The sequence below is a fragment of the Temnothorax americanus genome, unplaced genomic scaffold (genome assembly GCF_048541705.1).
Source record: "Temnothorax americanus isolate GAGA-0224 unplaced genomic scaffold, ASM4854170v1 Scaffold57, whole genome shotgun sequence".
Taxonomy (NCBI): domain Eukaryota; kingdom Metazoa; phylum Arthropoda; class Insecta; order Hymenoptera; family Formicidae; genus Temnothorax; species Temnothorax americanus.
In genome coordinates this window covers 38,375-58,077 of record NW_027509721.1, presented here as the reverse complement: position 1 = coordinate 58,077, position 19,703 = coordinate 38,375, and the positions used below count along the sequence as shown (strand labels likewise).

The following is a 19,703-nucleotide window of genomic DNA, read 5'->3' as shown; positions in this document are numbered from 1 at the left end:
ATTACCCACTGGCAAACTTTATCTCGATCGATCGTAATATAACTATTGTGCATTGTACTGCGTGCGTATTAGGGGAAGAGATATATGTATAATAACAACATATTCAAATTTCAGCCAAATCCAAGGGGGCGAAGGTTGATCATCCTTTCGTTAGCTCGTCGCTCCTTAGAGCGGAGGGCTGACTCATTGTCAGCTCGCTCCAGATTGGAGAGTGATCTCGACAATCTCTTTCTCAAAATCTCGATCGCAGTCTCAACTCCCAAAGTTTTCCGGGGGAGTTTGTTGCGAGAGGCCATGCAATTGCTTGCTGGTGTGCCGTTATATATATACTTATTTTCATGTGCAAATATTAAATAATGCATCAAGAAAGGCAGCCACCCCGCAGTCTCGTTACTCGCGCTCGTGGTCCTGGGACCTGGGACACCTCTGGGTTGCGTTCCAAAATTCACTCTAGTTAACTAAAATGCTATAGTGTACGTGACGTAAACTATAAATTTTAGTTACCCAGAGTAAATTTTGGAACGCAACCCTGGAGGTGGTGCCGGCGCGCCCGCCTGAAATCATTCGCGCCATTCGCGGGCTTGTGAGTGTAGAACGGGTTGCCGCGCCGTGCAATCGTGGCGTCGCGCCGCGTATGTTCTTTAATTTATATAAATCTTCTTTTCTCTGTATGTTAAAAATTAATAATTTATTCCACAATAAGAACATTAATAAATAGTATAGAATTGAGTTAATTGATCGGAGTTCAATCATCCTAAATTCACTTTGGACGATTCGCAATTCAATTTGAGTAAAATCACGTTGAAAAATGTTCTAAGAAGTTAATAACTAATTTTTGGAAGATTTGCAGCAACGCGATGTTTTTTTACAAACAATTTTTATAAACATCTCAACGTATAAACCGAGCTGTTTTCTTCGTTTATCTTCAGAGATAAAATATTAATGAGTATATGTTCTCTTCTTTTAAATATAGAAATGGAAAATAAATTCTGACTTTGCAGGGCCTCCCGTTCGCGCATCGTCTTCAGAGAGGAGATACGAATAAACTCGTGTTTTTTTTTTTTTTTAGCAAATAAATTTATTAATAAATACAACGAACACCTGCTCGAGAAAAGAGAGAGTAGTCCAAAGCACAGATTCCTCAGGTCGTCCGAGCAAAAACACGAGAAAGATTCTCCCTCTGCTATTCCAGCGTGTCCTTCCCCGTCCTCGGCAACAGAAACGAGAAGATACCGCAGGCTGAAATCGAATTATATCACTGTATTCAAGTGGATTTTAAGCTCTACACTTATTTTCTACATTTCATACACATTAGAATCACTTATGTAAAATCTTATAGTCGAAACGGTTTTCATGAACTCTAGCGAACAAATTAAATGGTTACAGTAAGCAGATAAGTTAATATCGCTCGGTATTCGTATATATTCATGGAACACGAACAGAACTCAATTAAGTAAAAAGCGAAATATGCCAATATACTGTCGAGCTGGATCTTTTGCGCCTAATAATATTATTCGCATGAATTTATGTACATTTTTCGCCCAGCAAACTACGCGTCGCTATTACCGATTTTGAAACGCAGTCTCAAGTTAAAGCTAAAATAGTATAATCGCATAATTAAATTGATAATCAATTTAATAACATTGATACCAATACGAATATTTAAAACCATTGCAAAAGATAGTTTGCTGGGCAAAAAATGTATATAAATTCACGCAAATAATATTAGCCGACACAAAAAAGATCCAGCCCAACCGTATATATTGATACATTTCCTATTTATTTTATACTTGATATTGTTATATCATAGTCATGGCTCACTTAATATAAAAACTAATTAATATTTATGCAAATAGAACAACAAGAGACTAAATAACACTCTTCTATCCGCGCATGTTCGAGAAAGAATTTAAACATTTAGGTCCTGATCAGAGATAATCAAACTTCAGGTACCGTGAAGATCTTCTTACCGAAGAGAAACGCGGCGAACAGTATGATGGGGATCACGCAGGCTAAATCGATCAGATAACCGAACACCAGGTTGCCGATCAGAGCACCTAGACGCCCCATGGTCATTGACAGAGCCGCGGCCATCACTCTGTAACGTGACACCGGATTAATGAATCTCAAAAATCAGAAGAGCTGAAGGAGTTCGAATTGCAATTCGCTCACCTGAGATTCGTCGGGAACATGTCGACGATCACGCAGTAGACTAGAGAGATTCCGAGGGACGTGAGGGCCTCGAACACGCACGAGAGCACCAGGTTCTGCGTCGAATTCACCACGTAGTAGAAGCCCACCGTCACCGCGCCGGAAACCACCAGCGACACGACTGAAAATGTAACGTAGCGCGCGTCTCGTTTAATTCTAATTGGAATCTAATTATATAAAAATATTAAGGTCTCAAAATTTAAACGAACGTTTTAGAGATCTAATTAGATTTAAATTATTAGACTCTAATAATCTAATTTTGTTATGAGAATGGGAATCTAATTGGACATATTTATCTAAATAGCTACTCAATCGATTTCTCTTTCTGTCCCTTATAAGGGTATCCCAAGTCAAATATTATCACTCACTCAGGAAGAACTTCGCGCCCAGTTTGTGCACGAAAAGGGGTAGGATGATCGAGCCGGGGATGCACGCAAGGCCGATATACACGGTGTGCAGATAAACGGAGGGCGCGATTATCGTATCGCATCCGTAAGGATCGAAGAAGGTCGTGTTGTCCGGCAGAGAGGACACTATGCACACCGACGTGGTCTCGCCGGGATTCGCGTGCTCGAACTGCTCGAATCTGTCGAATACAACGCAAACGGGGATTAAATTAGCACTAGGATATTGCAAGTTGCATAAGCGAAACAAAGTTAGAGCAAGGACAGTTAAAGAAGACGGTCGGTGAAAGTTTAAGCGGAATTATTGGCAGAGAGAATAAAGAAAAGAAGAAGAGAATAGAAAAAAGACTTATTTTTAGTGGTACAAAATGCCCTTTGTATTATACTTTTAAATTTTATTTGCGTTTATATATAAACAACTACAACATACGTTCTCTCGTTATTATGATTTTATATTCAAAAAGCTTCTTCCGGCCTAAGAATTTAACAGAATTGACGCGAATCAATTAAGAGATTTACCTAGTAAACAATTCCGGGAACCAGACCATCAGTGTGTAATAGCTACTGGTGAGTCCAAATTGAATAGCGCAAGCGAGCGCGGTGTTGCGCAAATAGGGCGGCTTGCAGAGCGCGCTTGTCAAATCACGTATTTCCGCGAACAGGACCTTCAGATCCTTCCGCTTGTGCAGCTTCAGCGATCTGGTGCTTTTGTCTTTCGCCTTCTCTTGCAAGCACTTCACCTGCAGAAGCAGGAGAGAAAAAGAGAGGATAAAATAAAATTTATTTTATTTTTTTTAAACTTAGTCCCTTCCACAAGAACGTTCTCTAAATACCTGAAAATAATGAACTAAAATAATATGAACTAAAAATCGCTTTTTTTTTTAGTCACGCATATCTTATTTCACCATTAACGTTTATTAGACACTTATAAAGTATTTAATATTGTTATCAATTGCTATTGTTTATAAAGCAGTCTACATAAAAAATGTATATTAATTTTTTTATTTAAGTTCTAGGAAAACATATACATGTAAAAATACTTAGAATTATTGCCTTTCATCATTTCTAGAACGAAAAAGTTAAAACAATGTTACCGGATAAGTTTCTGGATCGGCGCCGGTGTTTCTCGAGTAAATCCACTTGAACACCTCGAGGGCGGCATCGGTCTCGCCGCACTCCAGCAGAAACTTCGGGCTCTCGGGGAAAGCAAATAGCCACAGGCCGAGCATGAGTGATGGCAGAGCGCAGAGCGCGACAAAGAGATTCCAGGACTTAAAATAGAACGTCTCGCTCACGATAGTGAGGTCCATAGGGATGATCAGCCAAGCGATCACTGGAAATGATTTCGACTTGGATGCCGACTTCTTGGATTTTTGCTTATTAAAGGTAGATTTGATAAGGGACGGAAATTACACTTACGCGGCAAAACTATCACGCCGACTGTCCAGAACATCTCCATCCAGCAGAGACAGCGTTCGCGGTATTTCGTGGGTTGAAACTCGCCGAGATATGGAAAGCAGATGCCCATGGCGCCGGTCACACTGCGTAACGATCGAAACTTTGTTAATTTAATGTGTTATATATAACTACTTTATATTATATTATATTATATCATGTATACAGAACTTTTTACATATTATTCTATATGTGCATAATAATAATTTTAATGGTTGATTCTCCATTTTTATTTGAATGACAGATTTTTCAATAAGAGCAAAGTCAATTTTTAGCGAAAATGAGGCGAGCTATAATAAACATTTTAATTTATAGTTTCGAGATACAAAAGTTTACAAATAATTATAGAATTTATATTAAACTTCGGGAGAATAAAAATAGATGCCCAACACATTTCTTAGGTAATTTCAAGTGGACTTTATTTTAACAGTGTTCTAATTTTATTGGCTAACAATAAGTCCCCTATTAATTAGAAAATTCTAATTTAAATGTTTATTCTCGACATTTTCGTTAGCGAAAAATTGACTTCATTTCTAGCAGAGAGTCTATCCTATCCATACTCACGCGAAGCCGTTGAAGAACCGGAAGATCAGGAACACCCAGAAGTACTGAACGAACGAAGACACGATGCCCACGACGCCGTCCATCAGCAGCGTAGCTATCAACACGATTTTCCTACCCTTCGTGTCAGCCAGGCATCCCCATATGTACGATCCAATCAACATACCTGCAAAAGTATCTCACATATCAATCTAAACGATGTTCTTCGATAAATAAAGGCTGGCGCCGACGAAACGAGAGACAAGACAAACACCGACCTAGCATCGGAGAAGCAGTCAGCCAACCCTTCGCGGTGGAGTCCATCTCCAGGTCGCATTGCGCCGCTGGAAGTACGAACGAAAGTATCGTCACGCCGATCGCCGTGTCCATGTAAATCAGGCCGCAGACGGCCAGCAGCATGTAGTGGAACCTTCCAAAACCTAACGCACATTGGATTTGATAAGACTCATGTGGAGAATTGTAATCAATATTAAGGATCATCTCGCGCGAGATGATCGATCCCGCAAAAGTTCGGATGTCTTTAGATTCTTTTCTTAGATTTCGATAACGCTCATAAATTGTCGTAAAATTTTATAAAATGTCTCAAACTGTGGTAAAATTGCGCATGATTAATAGGCACTTGGTCTTTGAAATTAGATTATTAGATATTTAATTTTTTCACAGAATTCTCTCCTTGCCTGTTACGGTGATTGCATGCTCGAAGTCGGCACCTCCGTCTGCCAGGAAGTCGAGTCCTATAACAAGAAGAATAAAAAAAAGTGAATAACACCTTTCAAAACTAAATCATTATTACATTTTTTATTAAATTTAAAATAGAAATTGTTAGAAAATACGATTGCGAGATATAAAAATTCTTACAGAGAAACCTCAAAATAACTGAACACAAAATACGGATAATGACAATAATAATTAATCATTAATGAAATAGTCGAACATCTCGAGGTGGAACTTACCCATGATCACCGCTTAAATCGCTGGACGTTCTGCAGGTGCTCGCGTGTCGGAAGTTTTCCTTCGTGGACGTGCCGTCGCAGTGCCGTCGCTTCCTGGTGCTGCTGCTGCAGTTGCCGCGATGTTGTACTTGACAAGGGCGACGCCCCACGTTCATTGGTGAACGGTGAACAGCCAAGGTGGTATCCTGTCGGTGTCGCTACCGTGAATTCCACCCCTGATGTTGGACTACCGCCCCTGGGAAAGCGACGTCGATCGGCGGACAGCAAGATCAGTAGTCAGTCAGAAGAACTCTGCGAGAAGTTCCTCTCTTCGCGAAGTTTCCGTCTCTCTGCGAAAAGAAACGCGGACCGTCGGCGAGCAGCCGCTTCTTCGCGCGGTCGCGATCGGACGAATGATCATGGACCATGGATTGCGTCGCGCACCTTGACTGATTTGTGAGATAAGATATCATCCGCCTCCGCGAGAAGAGGGGCTGAGGAGCCTTCGGATTTTCCCAAAATAAGAAAATCCGCGTGGAAAGAAAGTAACGGATTTAAAGGCATATAAAAGACGGCTTTATGATGATTTGAACAATCTAAAGAAAAGGAAAAGATAAGTCGACACGGGTCAACTGGTGAGTGTGGTAAAAACATTCTGCAATAAAAAAAAACTATAATTTACATTAAATATAATTAAATATAAATTTAACGTAAACTGTTACTTACTAATGGCCACATCTTTAATAACTGTGTTTGATTATTCTATCCTTAACTCTTTGTTGCATAATGTCCCTATATATAGGAACACCTACTTTTTCGCAGCTTTCCTGTGTTTTATCTCATAATTGCTTTATGTATTTATTGTATCGTTATACGTTCCTAAGACTTGTATGCATACAAGAATAACATAAATGTATGTAATTAATTTTTTCGTTTTTGGGCGCTATATCACTGATAATTTCTAAACCAAGTTCTAAACTCATCTATTTACCTCACCTATGTGTATATAAAATTTTATTAAAATTGGAACTTAACACTTTGCTTTTTGTATTTTCATATTTTGACTATAGATTTCAAATCAAAAACCTAAAAAACTTTTTATGTATAAAATTTTATAATTTTTCTTTTAACTTGGCTGACATATATCCGCCATTTTGATTTATTAAATTTTAATTTACAATTAGCAACCCCAAAAACCTTCATATATTAACATTCAAAATATGTTAAACAGAAAAATTTGTCTAACAAAGAATTAAGCCGAAGGAGTTGAATAAAAATTTAAGTTATATTTTTATAGATTTTTTATCGCATAACGTATTCATTTTTTTTTTTAATTATAATATTATTAATAAAATATATTTCTCAGTATTTTGCATGGTTTTAAAATTTGTTCGTTAATTTTTGGCGATAATTTCTGGATGCATAATAAACGTGTACGCCTAATGCAAAATGATTGCTATATTTATGACGTAAACTCGCAAACACATAATTTACGATCCGAGCACGCGGAAGTTGACGAGCACTTTTTGCTTGTTTGATCGTTATTATTTCGTCGCAATTTCACAAGATAACGTCCCTTCGTGAAATTGTGTCATGTGGGCAATATTTTATTACGTCATTAATTTGTTCGAGTTTCAGTCATAAGATGATAAGAGATAAGAGATCTGCAGCATCAGACATATATTACCTAAAGTCACCTGTCATATTAATTTATTATTGCATGTGAATTATGAATATATTATTTATCAATCACGTGAATAAAGCTGCGTATTCGCTGCAACGAATATTTTCGATGTTCAACGCGCAATAAATTATTTATTCATTTTTAATTCGTTATTTTCGATTGTCCTTGCTCATCACTTTGTAATAAGGCAATTTTTTTAGAACTGTTCAAATGTAAAATACATTGTTTCATTGGCCGGGTAACCTTCTTTTAGCTTTACATTCTTTTGATTATTTTCTTAATTCATCGACAATTATAAATCTATTCATTATCCATACATTTTATAAATTACCTTCTTAATTTATCTATCAACAATCGCCAATCTATTTATTTTTATATATTCATACGTTTTTCACTGGTCTGACTTTTCGATGTAACATCTCAGCAATACTTTTATTACCGTATTAAGACTAATTAAGAGATCCATCATTCACGTGAATCTGAGTGATTCCTCGCGCTTAAATACAGAAGATAACGATTTCCCGATTTCAGGTATTAACGAGATGCACATTCATTGAGATGCGTCATACAGAAAGGTTTGTGATGTCAAAGATGTCATATCTCGTATTGGGATATAAGAAACCGTCACGTGAGTCTGAGTTCGGAAACAATAACGCGAACGTTCGATATAGCTGAGAAAAAGATATATAGAATGCCTCGAAATTGTTGAGTAATTTTATAAAATTTTTAATAAATCGATAATAAAAGATTATTGTCAAAATCTTAACAATTTTATAAAATTATTGTGCAGAATATAAATCATACTATTGATTGTGCAAAACAACATTCGCGTTTCTCCCATTCATAAAAACAATTTAATATCATACTATAGAATTGTCAGAGCTTTACAAGTAAAGCAGATGAATTACTCCTTCAAACTTTATTTCGGTAAATTTAAAAAAAATACCACAAAATAATTGAAAAATTTATGTCTAAATGAAGAAGAATCTCGACCCCGCGGCAGCAATTTCGCTTCACTGTAAATTTGTTTTCGATTTTACTTGACAAATATGCCAGACCTTTTGCATCAACCTGAGATACCTTAATCATAACATACAGCTCCGAGATATTCGGAGTATCATGTTCGAGGAACGTGAACCCGCCGACGGCTTACTCGTAAAAACGCCAGTGCGACGTTAAAAGGTCATAAAACGGTAGCACGTGTAAAAGATGCCACTTTCCCCCCATTTCTTACGTATATTATTTGTCTGTCGCGCTTCTCTCTTGACAAATAAAACCTCCACTACGAACGGCATTATCTGGCGATCGCCGAGGGCCAATAGGGAAGTGACAAAGACGGTGCTTACCGGTGCCTATTTATTATCTACGCGATTGATCCCATATTTTCTCGGAATTTTCCATGTGATAAGAATATATACAAAAACGGCGATTCGTCATCGTCGCTCATCTCGCAAGTACAAAATAATTGTGGGCAATTCCGCGTTTCCGAAAGCGAAGGCGCCAGCGATTGCGTGACAAGATCAGTTCAACGTGCAACGTGCTATTAATATAAAACGATAACGCGTCCACACCTGAACGGAAAAGAATTTTACATACGTAAATAGTCGCGAAATCAGATCGGCGGAAAGATTTTTACGGACAGATCTAATCGGAGTCAAATACTACTTTGAACTTGAAAAAGATTAGTCATCTCTTTGTTTCGGATTGTACCAACACCATAGAGATATACAAAAATTAGATTTTTTTAAATTTTTTAATCAAATTTTATTTTCTTTTTCGAATCGAATTTGAATCGAATCAAATCGACGAAATTTTATCTAAATCGAAATGAATCGAATTGTTGAAATATAATTGTTAATTGACTATTATTATTAGATTGAATTTTAATACAATTAGATAATAAGAAAATATTTTGACACACACGTGGAAAAATAATATTAATTATATAATATAAATTATTTTTAAGGCTAAAAACATTTAAATATTTAATACATAAAACTAATAAAATGAACTTTATTTAATATAGAATTTTTTCTGATATCTTATTATTAAATAATTAAAACTTTATTGGAACTGATGTTAAAATTTATATCTTTATAAAATTTTCTATAAAAACGTGAAATTCTCATCTTTATCGGACGAAACATGAAATATTCATCTTTGTCGGACTTAATTTATAATTGAGGCTGCTGAAATATCTGGGGAAGCCTTTTTGCGGGTGTCTGAATCATTTATTGTATGAGAGTAGTAAAGTATTTTATCCCGATTAAAAAGAATCGATTGATTCGATGTTGACAAACGCGTTACTGACTCGTTGACAGACGTACACGTGCACGGCTTTCGATTGCGATCGCGAGTACAAAGTCCAAAAATAAACGACATATATGTATCGACTTATTATGTAAATTATATTTTTCCTTCCAAAGCTATTTAGATAAGAAATACGATCTGAGTTGGAATATTCGTCTTTTAATATTTTCAACAAATCGTTAAAGTTCTTAAAAATATTTTAATAAGATCTTACGCAATCTAAATTTCATTTAAAATAGAATAGTTCATTAAACCATAATCCAATTCATTTAAAATAAAATAACACATTTAACTTTTGCGTTCTTCAAAAGATTACTTTTTACTTCTTGTCCCTCATAGCATGCTTTTAATATCGCTTTGACCTTTAAAATTCAAGTTTGTAATTTACTTTAGCTCGATATTTATCCGTTCTAAATTATAATCTCCTGGAGAGATACATATATGTATGCGTATATTTTATTTTAAAAACAACATTATGTTGAAATGTCTATATTTATATACATACACTTTAAAACGTCTAATAGAATAATTATATATTTATATGTATTTAAAGTGTCATTCGAGATATATTTGTTATCAACGTAGATGGATGTCGAAAGAGATTACGATTGTCTGATCTGCGATGTCCAGATTTAATCGGCCACAAAACCCGATAACACGGCGAGAATTCCTTTATTCGGGAGCGATCGGTTAATTCTGTCGTTTACAAATTGTGGAATGATGTAATGCCGGAAAAACACAAAGTGTAATCGCAATTTACCGAGTGTTTTACGCGGTGTACCGAGATCGTTGTCTTCGACAAGAAAGAGAGATTCGAGAGACCATTCGATTGTTGCCCGAGGATTAAAGAGGATTAGTTTTATATCGATCGCTATCGTCGAAAGGATTTCTGCGCTTCTCGGATTATCAATTTATTTGGTAAGTCATTGTAGGTATTTTCTTCGGCGTTGATCTTCTGGATATCTTTGATATCACAAGATATTGGTATATAAATAACTTTGGTACCATCCCGGGGACATTCCTATAGCGATTTTTATCTTATTCGCGAGCAAAATTTTAAAGAATTCTTATTGTTATCCTGCTGTCATTGTAAAATTGTACAGTCCGACAAAAAACGATGACTTATTTTTTCAAATTTATGCTTGTGATTAAATATATAATTACCGTTTTTATATACAAATTTTATACGACAAAATATAAAAGTGAAGATAAACATAAACAGATACATTTCTCACCCTCCTCAGGGAGATGATGCTGAAGGGGCACACGCGAAAGTCGTCGGCCTTGAGATGCCGCGGAAGCTCTTTGGAATCGGGACGAGGATACGTCGACGAAGAAGCGCGACGTTTCTTCATGGGTGACAGCGGCCTCGCCATTCACCACTTTCGGTGGCCGCGACCCTAACTGCCTCGGGTACGACACGATATTTAGACGAATATGGGCCAATGGCAAAAGGAATGCGCAGGGTCGACAGTAGATTCTTTAGCGCCACGATATAAACTCGATGAGAAACGCATGAATTAACCGCATTGTATCGTTAAATATCATAGTGAAGATAGTGATAGTGAAGAAAGTTCGTTTATCTGCTTTAAAGCTTTGGACGAAGCTATATAACGATCTGAGCTTTACAGGAAAATTGAAAAACTTTCTTACAATAGAAATTGTAAGAAGCTGATGATAAAAGCTAACTTTCTAAGAGAGATGCACAATCTAATATATTATTTGAAAAATATATACAATGTAATTTCAGCATAAGAATTGCAATCTTTCAAAATAAAGAGAGTTGATAAGACTTAATTGGTTTAACTAAAAGATTGCTCTGATTAGTAAGAATGTTCTTGGAACTATAGTTTTTCATTCTTCTTATGACCAGAATAATAGTTGCTTTTTGCAACGCTATCTGGTATAATTAAATATAATTTATTTAATGAAAATTAATTTAATTAATTAACATACAATTATATTACTTTCTCTCTTCTCAATAAATTAATAAATATAGTGCGGATCCGATTATTTTTGTTCTTAATATAAATTAGATTCGAGATAAATATATTATTTTCAGTGATGAATGATGAGTGACTCCTTGAAAATATCCGATCTGATCTCTTGCGCCGGCCCTGCGGAAGCGATTGGCGCGTACCGGGACACCCGGGATGCCTTAATTAGAACAAGTAAGGTACGAGCGAAAACTATTAATTGCGACTCTATTGACGTCCGCCAAATCGACACGGCGCATCAGGTAGACATACGCACACCCTCTATCTATCTGGATGCGGTTTATCTTGCCGGACCCTCATCGGATCTTGATCAGACTCCCTTGGAACCGTCCGACGACGCGACGTTCCGATCTCCGGATCTCGTCGCGGCCTTGACTCTCCGTATTTCCGGTCGCGATACGAAATCTCGTATCGATACCTATCCCTTGGAAACCCATATCGGTGATAATGCGTCCCCTCGAGCATATTTAACAACATCGACGATATCAACGGTGACGACAATGAATATTGATCCCCCGCGGTTTAAAAGCGCGTGGAAAATAGCACCGCGTGTTAATAAAGCGCTCCACTGACGCGCGGACTCGCGGACGTAATTTCCTGGCGAGAAAATTGTATCCTGCCGCATTCGTCCGCGTTTCTTTTAAAAGGCCGGGTGAGGCTGGGTTTCAATCGGCTTCGCTCCGTCCTTCGGAGAAATAAACTCACATCCCTCGAAGTGTATTTACTTCCGAGGACGGAAAACCTAGATTGATTTTAGACCGCGCAGGGGGAACTTCGAAAGTCCAAGAATAAAATTCAAAGCAATGAAAAGAGCGAAATCTCCTTATATATATCGTCTCGTTTTCAAGCTATTTTTATAATTCCTATTCGCTGAGCGTTAGCATGACATCATTTCCATTTTACGAAAGACATTTTGCTTTTAGCACGATCTCAATTAGAAAAGAAGAAGCTATTCAAGATAAATTACTCTGAAAAAGTAAGATTAAAATCGCGTTAGTTCGTATATTCTTAAGATTTTTTTTTGCAGATGTGTAAGGATAAAGAAAGGATTTGAGAGCCTCCCGGATGTCCAAGGATTTAATTTTACAGCGGCGTTCGATATTCTAAAGAGAATTTAGGAGGTTGACACTATTAAAGCTTCGCCTGCATGGGATATATCGAGCGCGGAACATCAGCGGCCACGAAGACCTACAACGCGCGGAGCTTCCGTTGCGTGAATGGCCTTGGTCGAAGTTACGTATTAGGCCGATATAAACGATAATCGATCTATACACACTTTGTTGTCCCCATAAAACTCATTTATTTCCTCATTTCGTACCGCGCGTCGTTTTCCCCCGTAATTTATTTACTTAACGAGGGTGAGATGGAGCGCAAGAAGAATACGGAGAGAGACGAAATGAATAGACCTTCGTGTTTGCTCGATTTACCGAGACGTATTTACCGCTATACGCGGTAATCGGATTGCATGTGCCGTGCCGGGAGAGAAAGAGAGAGATTGTTCCACCCCTTATTGAACATCGCGTAAACCTCCCGCCGTTACCATGAAGAAAAATACAACGGCAAAGTCCGACGGATCTTCCAGATTTACTCGGCGTAGAGACAAAATGATCGCTCGAACTGCGCGGTACTGATGGCGAAAAATCTTTCCCTCATGCAATTGTAAGAAGATTGTTTCAGTATTTTTGATATTTTTACAATAATTATAAAGTAATCTTTTTTTTTTCAAACAGATCGATTTCGCAAGGTGACTCCAAATCGCAGATTTTCACGTCAATCTGCGAATTTTATCGACTTGTCGTTTTTGAAATTGAAGTGATCTGTCTTGGTATACATTGACTAGGAGCAACGAGATATCAGGAGTAACGAGCTACCCTCTGAACGGTACGCGGAAAACTCATTTCAGTGAATCGAGAATCAAGCGAGTCTCGCGAGTGCCTCTCCTGAGATTGCGCGGGCGTTTCTCGACCTTTCGTGCTTGCTTCCGCGGCGAGCTTGCAGCGATCAGTCGTCCGTCGTCCGTCCGCGTCCGCGTTTTCTCGCGCGGCTCGCGATGTGGTCCAGTCGACTCGTAAACCGACTCGTATTTCTGCCAAGATTCCGCCAACGATGATTGAGATCGAGAGTTCTTTGTGCCATCTCTTGTTGCTTGGATTGCTCATATTTAATTGATGATGTAACGCAACGAATAATGCAACGCAGAGTTTCCTAATTCGAAAAGATCAATCTGTCTCGCGCATTATGAGTATTATGACAGATATAAAATAAAATTATGGTTAGTCAATAAAAAAGATTAAGATTACATTTTTATTTCTTTTACAGAGCTGATTTATTTCCTACCTGTTGAAATAAATGAGAAACTAAAATGGATTTTTTTATAAAAGTATTTATGTTTCTTTTTGAAATTTTAAAGAAAGATATTTGTGTGATTAATAACAATATTTTTTTTGCAGTTGACACTTATAATAGTCCGCGAGAAAAAAATATGGAAATTGCGGTTCGTCCAGTGACACCTTTTTGAACAATGACACTTTTCCACACTCGAGTGCCCCACCGTTATATCGCTTACCCTGTGTCGCGCGAGATAAGGGGTTGACCATGGTGGACAAATTGCACGAGTATGAGGGTTTCATGGGTAGGATTCACGGTGTTCGCGACGCCATCGGGGAACGATGGAGCGTGTGGAAAGAATGGAAAAACAGTCTGAATCTGGATCAAGGCTTAGAAGGGTTAAGGCATCATCTACGGGGGCCGCCCAAATTAGAGCGCACTTTGGACGACTATTCTCACATCTACAGGTAAAGAATTTCACATTCAATTAGCTTTTAACGTATATCAATGTACTGTCGAACTAATTCCTTTGTTCTTTTGTATAGATGCATAATATAATTATGTAATATAAATATTTAAAATAACATTATACGTGAGATGTAGTGAGTTGCTCCGTGTGAAAGAGATCGACTCGTATTTAATGGGGTTCCAGGTTCGATTCCGAGGTTTTATCCCATAAATTAACTCCTGCAAACTATTTATGTTACATTTAATAGAAATATATATATTATACAGTTAAATTCATAGTGTCAAATTTTTTTTATACTCAATTTGAGTTATTTGTAACCACTCTTATAAGGTCACCACTGCTCCTACTTAATATCTTAAATTTAACTAAAACAATGTTAATTTAACTAGATCAATAGAGTTAAAATAATAAATTTCGACACACATGGTAATTAAAAATAAAATATTTAACTCAAGATACTGGTTTAAATTGCATTCTTTAATATTTAACAGTGTAATATTATGCTAGATATGTTTGTGTCAGTTTTCTTTTTCTCTATTTGTTTTTCCTAATAATCTCATCAGGAAAAAGACCCGCGCCGAACTGGTGAGGGTATCGGCGGCCGTAATGGGAATCGAGTTCTCGTACGCGGCGGAGACCGCTTTCGTCTCGCCGACGCTCCTGAAAATCGGCGTCGATCACCAGCACATGACCCTGGTGTGGGCGCTGAGCCCCCTCGTGGGCTTCTTCGTGACACCCATTCTCGGCAGTATGAGCGATCGCTGTAGACTCAAGTACGGCAGGAGGCGACCCTTCATCCTCCTGTTGGCGCTCGGAGTTTTCATAGGCAAGCCGTGGACTTTTTTATATTTTCTTTATTTTATTTATTTTTTATTTCGGAGATGTCCCTGTGGTGAAAAAAATTCTCATATTTTTTTCAGAAATTTTCTAAAAACTTCTCATATTTTGGACTTATGAAAAATTCTGAAAAACATGTAAAATTTCTCAGATACTTTCAGAAATAATTAAATAAAGATTTTCGGGATATTTCAGTATTGTATGAAAATTTCTGATAAACTGCGTGAATTTTCTATTTTTCTCATACTTATTCAAATTTCTACAAAAATGTTGACGGGAAAGATCTAAAATATTTTATTATTTCTTTGTCTAAATTTTTCTGAAAAGTATTCTAATTCGTGTAAAAATTCTGAGTCAAATTTTGAGTCTTGAAATTTTCAAAGAAATTCTGATGATATGAAAAATTATTTCCACCTCATCAGAGATTTTTCGCTTTTTTTAAATTATTTGCCATATTTGCCGTTCTTATCTTAAGACGTTTTAAATGTTTTTGTGACGAATATCTGAGCATCAGCAGACGAATTTTTGCACTTTTACAGGACTCATCTTGGTACCGAATGGCGAGCACGTTGGCTACCTGTTCGGTGACATGCCGTTCCGCACGAACGAGACTATCCCGCTCGCCGGACATCGCACAACGGCAAATTTACCCGAGGAGGTAACGCTCGAATCTGTTGAAAGGGCTTCTTCGCACTCCTGGGGCATCTTCTTCACTATTCTCGGCACGGTGTTGCTCGACTTCGACGCCGACGCCTGTCAGAGCCCAGCGAGGGCGTATCTCCTCGATGTCACTGTACCTGGTAAGCATCCATATGTGTTTTCCAGGATTCGACATAAATCCCGTTCGAATCGACAAATTAAAATACAATTTAATCTTTTTAAATACGAACGCGAATATTGTATAGGTAAAAAAAACCAAGCGAGAGAGAGAGAGATAATTATATACAATTTTAATAAACTCTACAAGCGATTTTTCTCTTTGATTAACGTCTGAAATATTCACAGAGGACCATGCCAAAGGCTTAAGCACGTTCACCATAATGGCAGGCTTGGGGGGCTTTATGGGCTACGGTTTAGGCGGCATCAATTGGGACGCCACATCGCTCGGTATTATGCTGGGCGGACATGTGCACGCGACCTTCACTCTCATCACGATCATCTTCGTCGTCTGTGTCATATGTACCATTACCAGCTTCAAGGAGATTCCTCTCCAATTACTCGAGCGAGATCAGTACCGGCAAATGAACGAGCCGAAGGTGAGCGTGGCTTCTATATATAATGTTACCGTCATTTTTATTTATCGCTTAATACAATTCTTTTTGCGTTTAGGCTCTGGAAGAAGTCCAAGGGACAGAGAAGCAAGACGAACGCGATAAGATTATCCCTGACGAGTCAAAAACGTACGGTGCGCTTAATACTGAGCATGAGACGGATTCCTTGCAAACGGAAGTAAGCTCGAAAATGTTACCCTGATGAAAAAATGTCTCGAAATTTTTTATATTATTAGTCAGAATTTCTATGAAAATTTTAAAACTCAGAATTTTTAGATTTTTTTTATAAAACAATAAAAAACTCGTTAGCTTCAACCAATCTGGCAATCTTTATTTTCAAGCAAGTCGTCCGTTGTCATCTCGAGTGAACACACCGCTCAATACGACTGTAATTTAATTTGTGATTTATTAATTGACACACAGAATATTTTGTTGACTTATTGCTGCCACATTTGTACAATGAAGTGTTCTGCAAGATAAGGACCGGAATCTCGGTCGAAACGCGTCGTGCTTGAAAATAAAGATTGCCAGATTGGTTGAAGCTAACGAGTTTTTTATTGTTTTATTACTTACTTGGCGAAGGAAAAGAATTTTATTATATTTTTTTATAAACATTTTGAATTAAAATGTTTTTTTAAAAACTCAAACAAAATAATAATAAATATTTCAAATTTTTCCTGCCGACACATCGTTGTAGAAATCTGAATATGAGAAAATCCATGCATTTTCGCAGAAATTTTCATACATATAGATATACTGAAACATTCCGAAAAAAAAAATCCTCATATCCACTTGTTTCTGAAAGTATATCTGAAAAATTTTACATATTTTTTTTCCATAAATCTAAATTGTCTAAAACATGAGAAATATTTAGAAAATTTCTGAGAAAATATAAAAATGTTTTCAATAGGGCCGGTATTGTCCCGATATTTGACACTTTTCAGCTTAGCGTTCTCATTTTATTTACAATTTTTTATGATTTGACTAAAGTGAAAAACTGTTTAACTGTCTGATCTTTATCTGGCGATTGAAAAAACTAGTGGAAACATGTATCAATTTCTTGATAAAAAAAGATTGTTGATAGACGCTAGTGTCAAAATTATCAAGGAATTCACTCTCCGTCCGCTTCAGACGCAACTCTCTGACCATTCCGAGGAACAAATTTCCGAAGGCAGCCACGTCAATGTACAATGCAATTACGGCTTCGACGATATCGAAAGCGAAGCGAACCACAAGGCGACCCTGAAGGAGTACCTGCTGTCCATCGTTTACATGCCGCGCAGTCTTCGCCAGGTGTGCCTGACGAATCTTTTCTGCTGGATGGCGCATGTATGCTACTCCCTGTACTTCACGGATTTCGTGGGCGAGGCGGTATTCGGCGGGAATCCGCGGGCACCCACCAACACCGACGAGCGAGAACTCTACGAGGAGGGCGTGCGATTCGGATGCTGGGGCATGTCCATGTACTCGTTGTCCTGCTCGTGCTACTCGTTGATCATCGAGCGGCTGATCCAGCGTTTCCGAGCGCGTAAAGTAAGAGCTTTATTACGTTTAAGAAATACGACTAATATCAAATAGTTAGAGATGTGCGAACTATTCGAATACGAATCGAAATTCTATGATTCTATGATTTCTATGATTGATATGATATTACTTACAACTCTACGTGTTAAAATTTAATCTAATAATATCGAATTATATTGTTAATTAAAAATTATATTTCAACGATTTGATTTTATTTCATTTAATTCGCTTCGATTCGAATAAAATTTTGTCGATTCGATTTGATTCAAATTCGAAAAAGGAAATTAAATTCGATTCAATTCAATTCGACATCAAAAATCCTTGGTTCTCTACAATTTCATATTAAGTTAAGATTGATATTTTTATATTTGTACTTCTTAAAGTATGTTTACAAATATATATATATATATATATTTTTTTTTTTTTTTTTTTTTTACGTGGAAAAATCTTCGACTACTGGGATCCCGGGCGAGCCCGGTTTACCCAGTAGCCCCTTCAAGAGGGGGAAGACCCCCCCGCCTTCTGGCAAAAACGAGGGAAATGCCGGATTTTTTTTTTCTTACCGGCTCGCGTGCGTTAGTGGGAGAGCCCCGGGAAACTTAAGATTCTTCCGAAGAATGTTTACGAATATATATAAGACTAATAATAATAGAAATAATACTTTGCAAGCAATATAAGCACTTTCTAGCAGAACACTGTCCGATAGAACTTTGATATCAAATATTTCGGTATCTATATGACATGTACTCGAGTATATCTATTGTAACACTGTAAACGTTCTCTGGATGTCTTGATTATCCGACAATCTATCGTATGGAAAATCTTACATCATTTAATAAATATAAAGTTATAAGTTTTTAAATTGCAATTATACATAGGTAATTAATCACGCTATGATCGAGAAAGAATGTCTAAAATAAAAACAATATCTTCGAAATATTTCATTCACGTTTACATCTTTGAATATTTCCATGCACATCCAGGTTTACATCTACGGGCTGCTCTTCTACAGCGTCGGCATGCTCCTAATGGCCCTAACGAAGCATCCGGTCGGCGTCATCATCTTCTCGTGGGCCGCTGGCGTCATGTATTCTACGCTATTTACCATGCCCTATCTACTTGTAGCACATTATCATGCGTCCTCGACATTCGCCCTGACAACCGAGGGCAATACGGTTTCCGGCGGCTTTGTGCGCGGTCTAGGGACCGATGTCGCCATCGTCTCTTCTATGGTATTCCTCGCGCAGTTCCTGCTATCCTGCTGCTTGGGCACGATCGTTAGCTTCACGGGCACTACCGCAGCAGTGATTTACGTCGCCAGTATTCTGGCACTGTGCGGCGCGGCTTCGGCCACACGTATCATGTACCTGGACCTGTAAATCTCGCTCGTCGATCAAATAGAATTTTAAGTTGTTATGATAAATTATAAACGTCTCGATAATTGTCTATAAGTTAACTTCGCAGAAGAAACTAGAATAATCGTTACATTCAAAGATACAAAACGTTCCATTAGTTGCGGATAATAGTAAACTAATGTGTTAAACTGGAGTCTAAGGATAGATTTGTAAGATAACCATGGCCAATTAATCATTATGTTAATCGTTAACCAATAATCGTCAATTTTAGTGATCGTTTCGTCCGTTTCGCAACTTTGATGTTATCGTCTTAACGTATATTTTACTAACAAATAAACTGGTTAATATTACAAACTGCTAAATGT

At 37.4% G+C, this 19,703-nt stretch overlaps 2 protein-coding genes across 5 annotated transcripts; one reads left to right on the top strand and one right to left on the bottom strand.

The window, feature by feature from the left end:
* Positions 1 to 1,071: 1,071 nt before the first annotated feature.
* LOC143904751 (synaptic vesicle glycoprotein 2B) lies at positions 1,072 to 5,726 on the bottom strand. The gene is made up of 11 exons (XM_077419648.1): positions 5,585 to 5,726; positions 5,309 to 5,365; positions 4,889 to 5,050; positions 4,635 to 4,797; positions 4,035 to 4,156; positions 3,710 to 3,948; positions 3,135 to 3,355; positions 2,580 to 2,797; positions 2,173 to 2,332; positions 1,971 to 2,098; positions 1,072 to 1,239 (listed from the first exon to the last, which is right to left on the bottom strand). The coding sequence occupies exons 1-11, from the start codon at positions 5,586 to 5,588 to the stop codon at positions 1,184 to 1,186; spliced, it is 1,530 nt and encodes a 509-aa protein (XP_077275774.1). The 5' UTR covers positions 5,589 to 5,726; the 3' UTR covers positions 1,072 to 1,183.
* A 4,399-nt stretch (positions 5,727 to 10,125) lies between these two features.
* Positions 10,126 to 19,692, top strand: Lovit (loss of visual transmission). Of its 4 annotated transcripts, XM_077419645.1 has the most exons (12): positions 10,126 to 10,475; positions 10,802 to 10,970; positions 11,620 to 11,733; positions 12,582 to 13,213; positions 13,285 to 13,435; positions 14,005 to 14,349; positions 14,915 to 15,177; positions 15,728 to 15,988; positions 16,194 to 16,444; positions 16,518 to 16,637; positions 17,567 to 17,992; positions 18,967 to 19,692. In XM_077419645.1, the coding sequence occupies exons 6-12, from the start codon at positions 14,150 to 14,152 to the stop codon at positions 19,360 to 19,362; spliced, it is 1,917 nt and encodes a 638-aa protein (XP_077275771.1). In that variant the 5' UTR covers positions 10,126 to 10,475; positions 10,802 to 10,970; positions 11,620 to 11,733; positions 12,582 to 13,213; positions 13,285 to 13,435; positions 14,005 to 14,149; the 3' UTR covers positions 19,363 to 19,692. The 4 variants fall into 4 exon arrangements, with proteins under 4 accessions (XP_077275771.1, XP_077275772.1, XP_077275770.1 ...); XM_077419646.1 differs by lacking the exons at positions 10,126 to 10,475; positions 10,802 to 10,970; positions 11,620 to 11,733; positions 12,582 to 13,213; positions 13,285 to 13,435 and adding an exon at positions 13,494 to 13,727; XM_077419644.1 differs by lacking the exons at positions 10,126 to 10,475; positions 10,802 to 10,970; positions 11,620 to 11,733; positions 12,582 to 13,213; positions 13,285 to 13,435 and adding an exon at positions 13,494 to 13,826.
* The last annotated feature ends 11 nt before the right edge of the window (positions 19,693 to 19,703 follow it).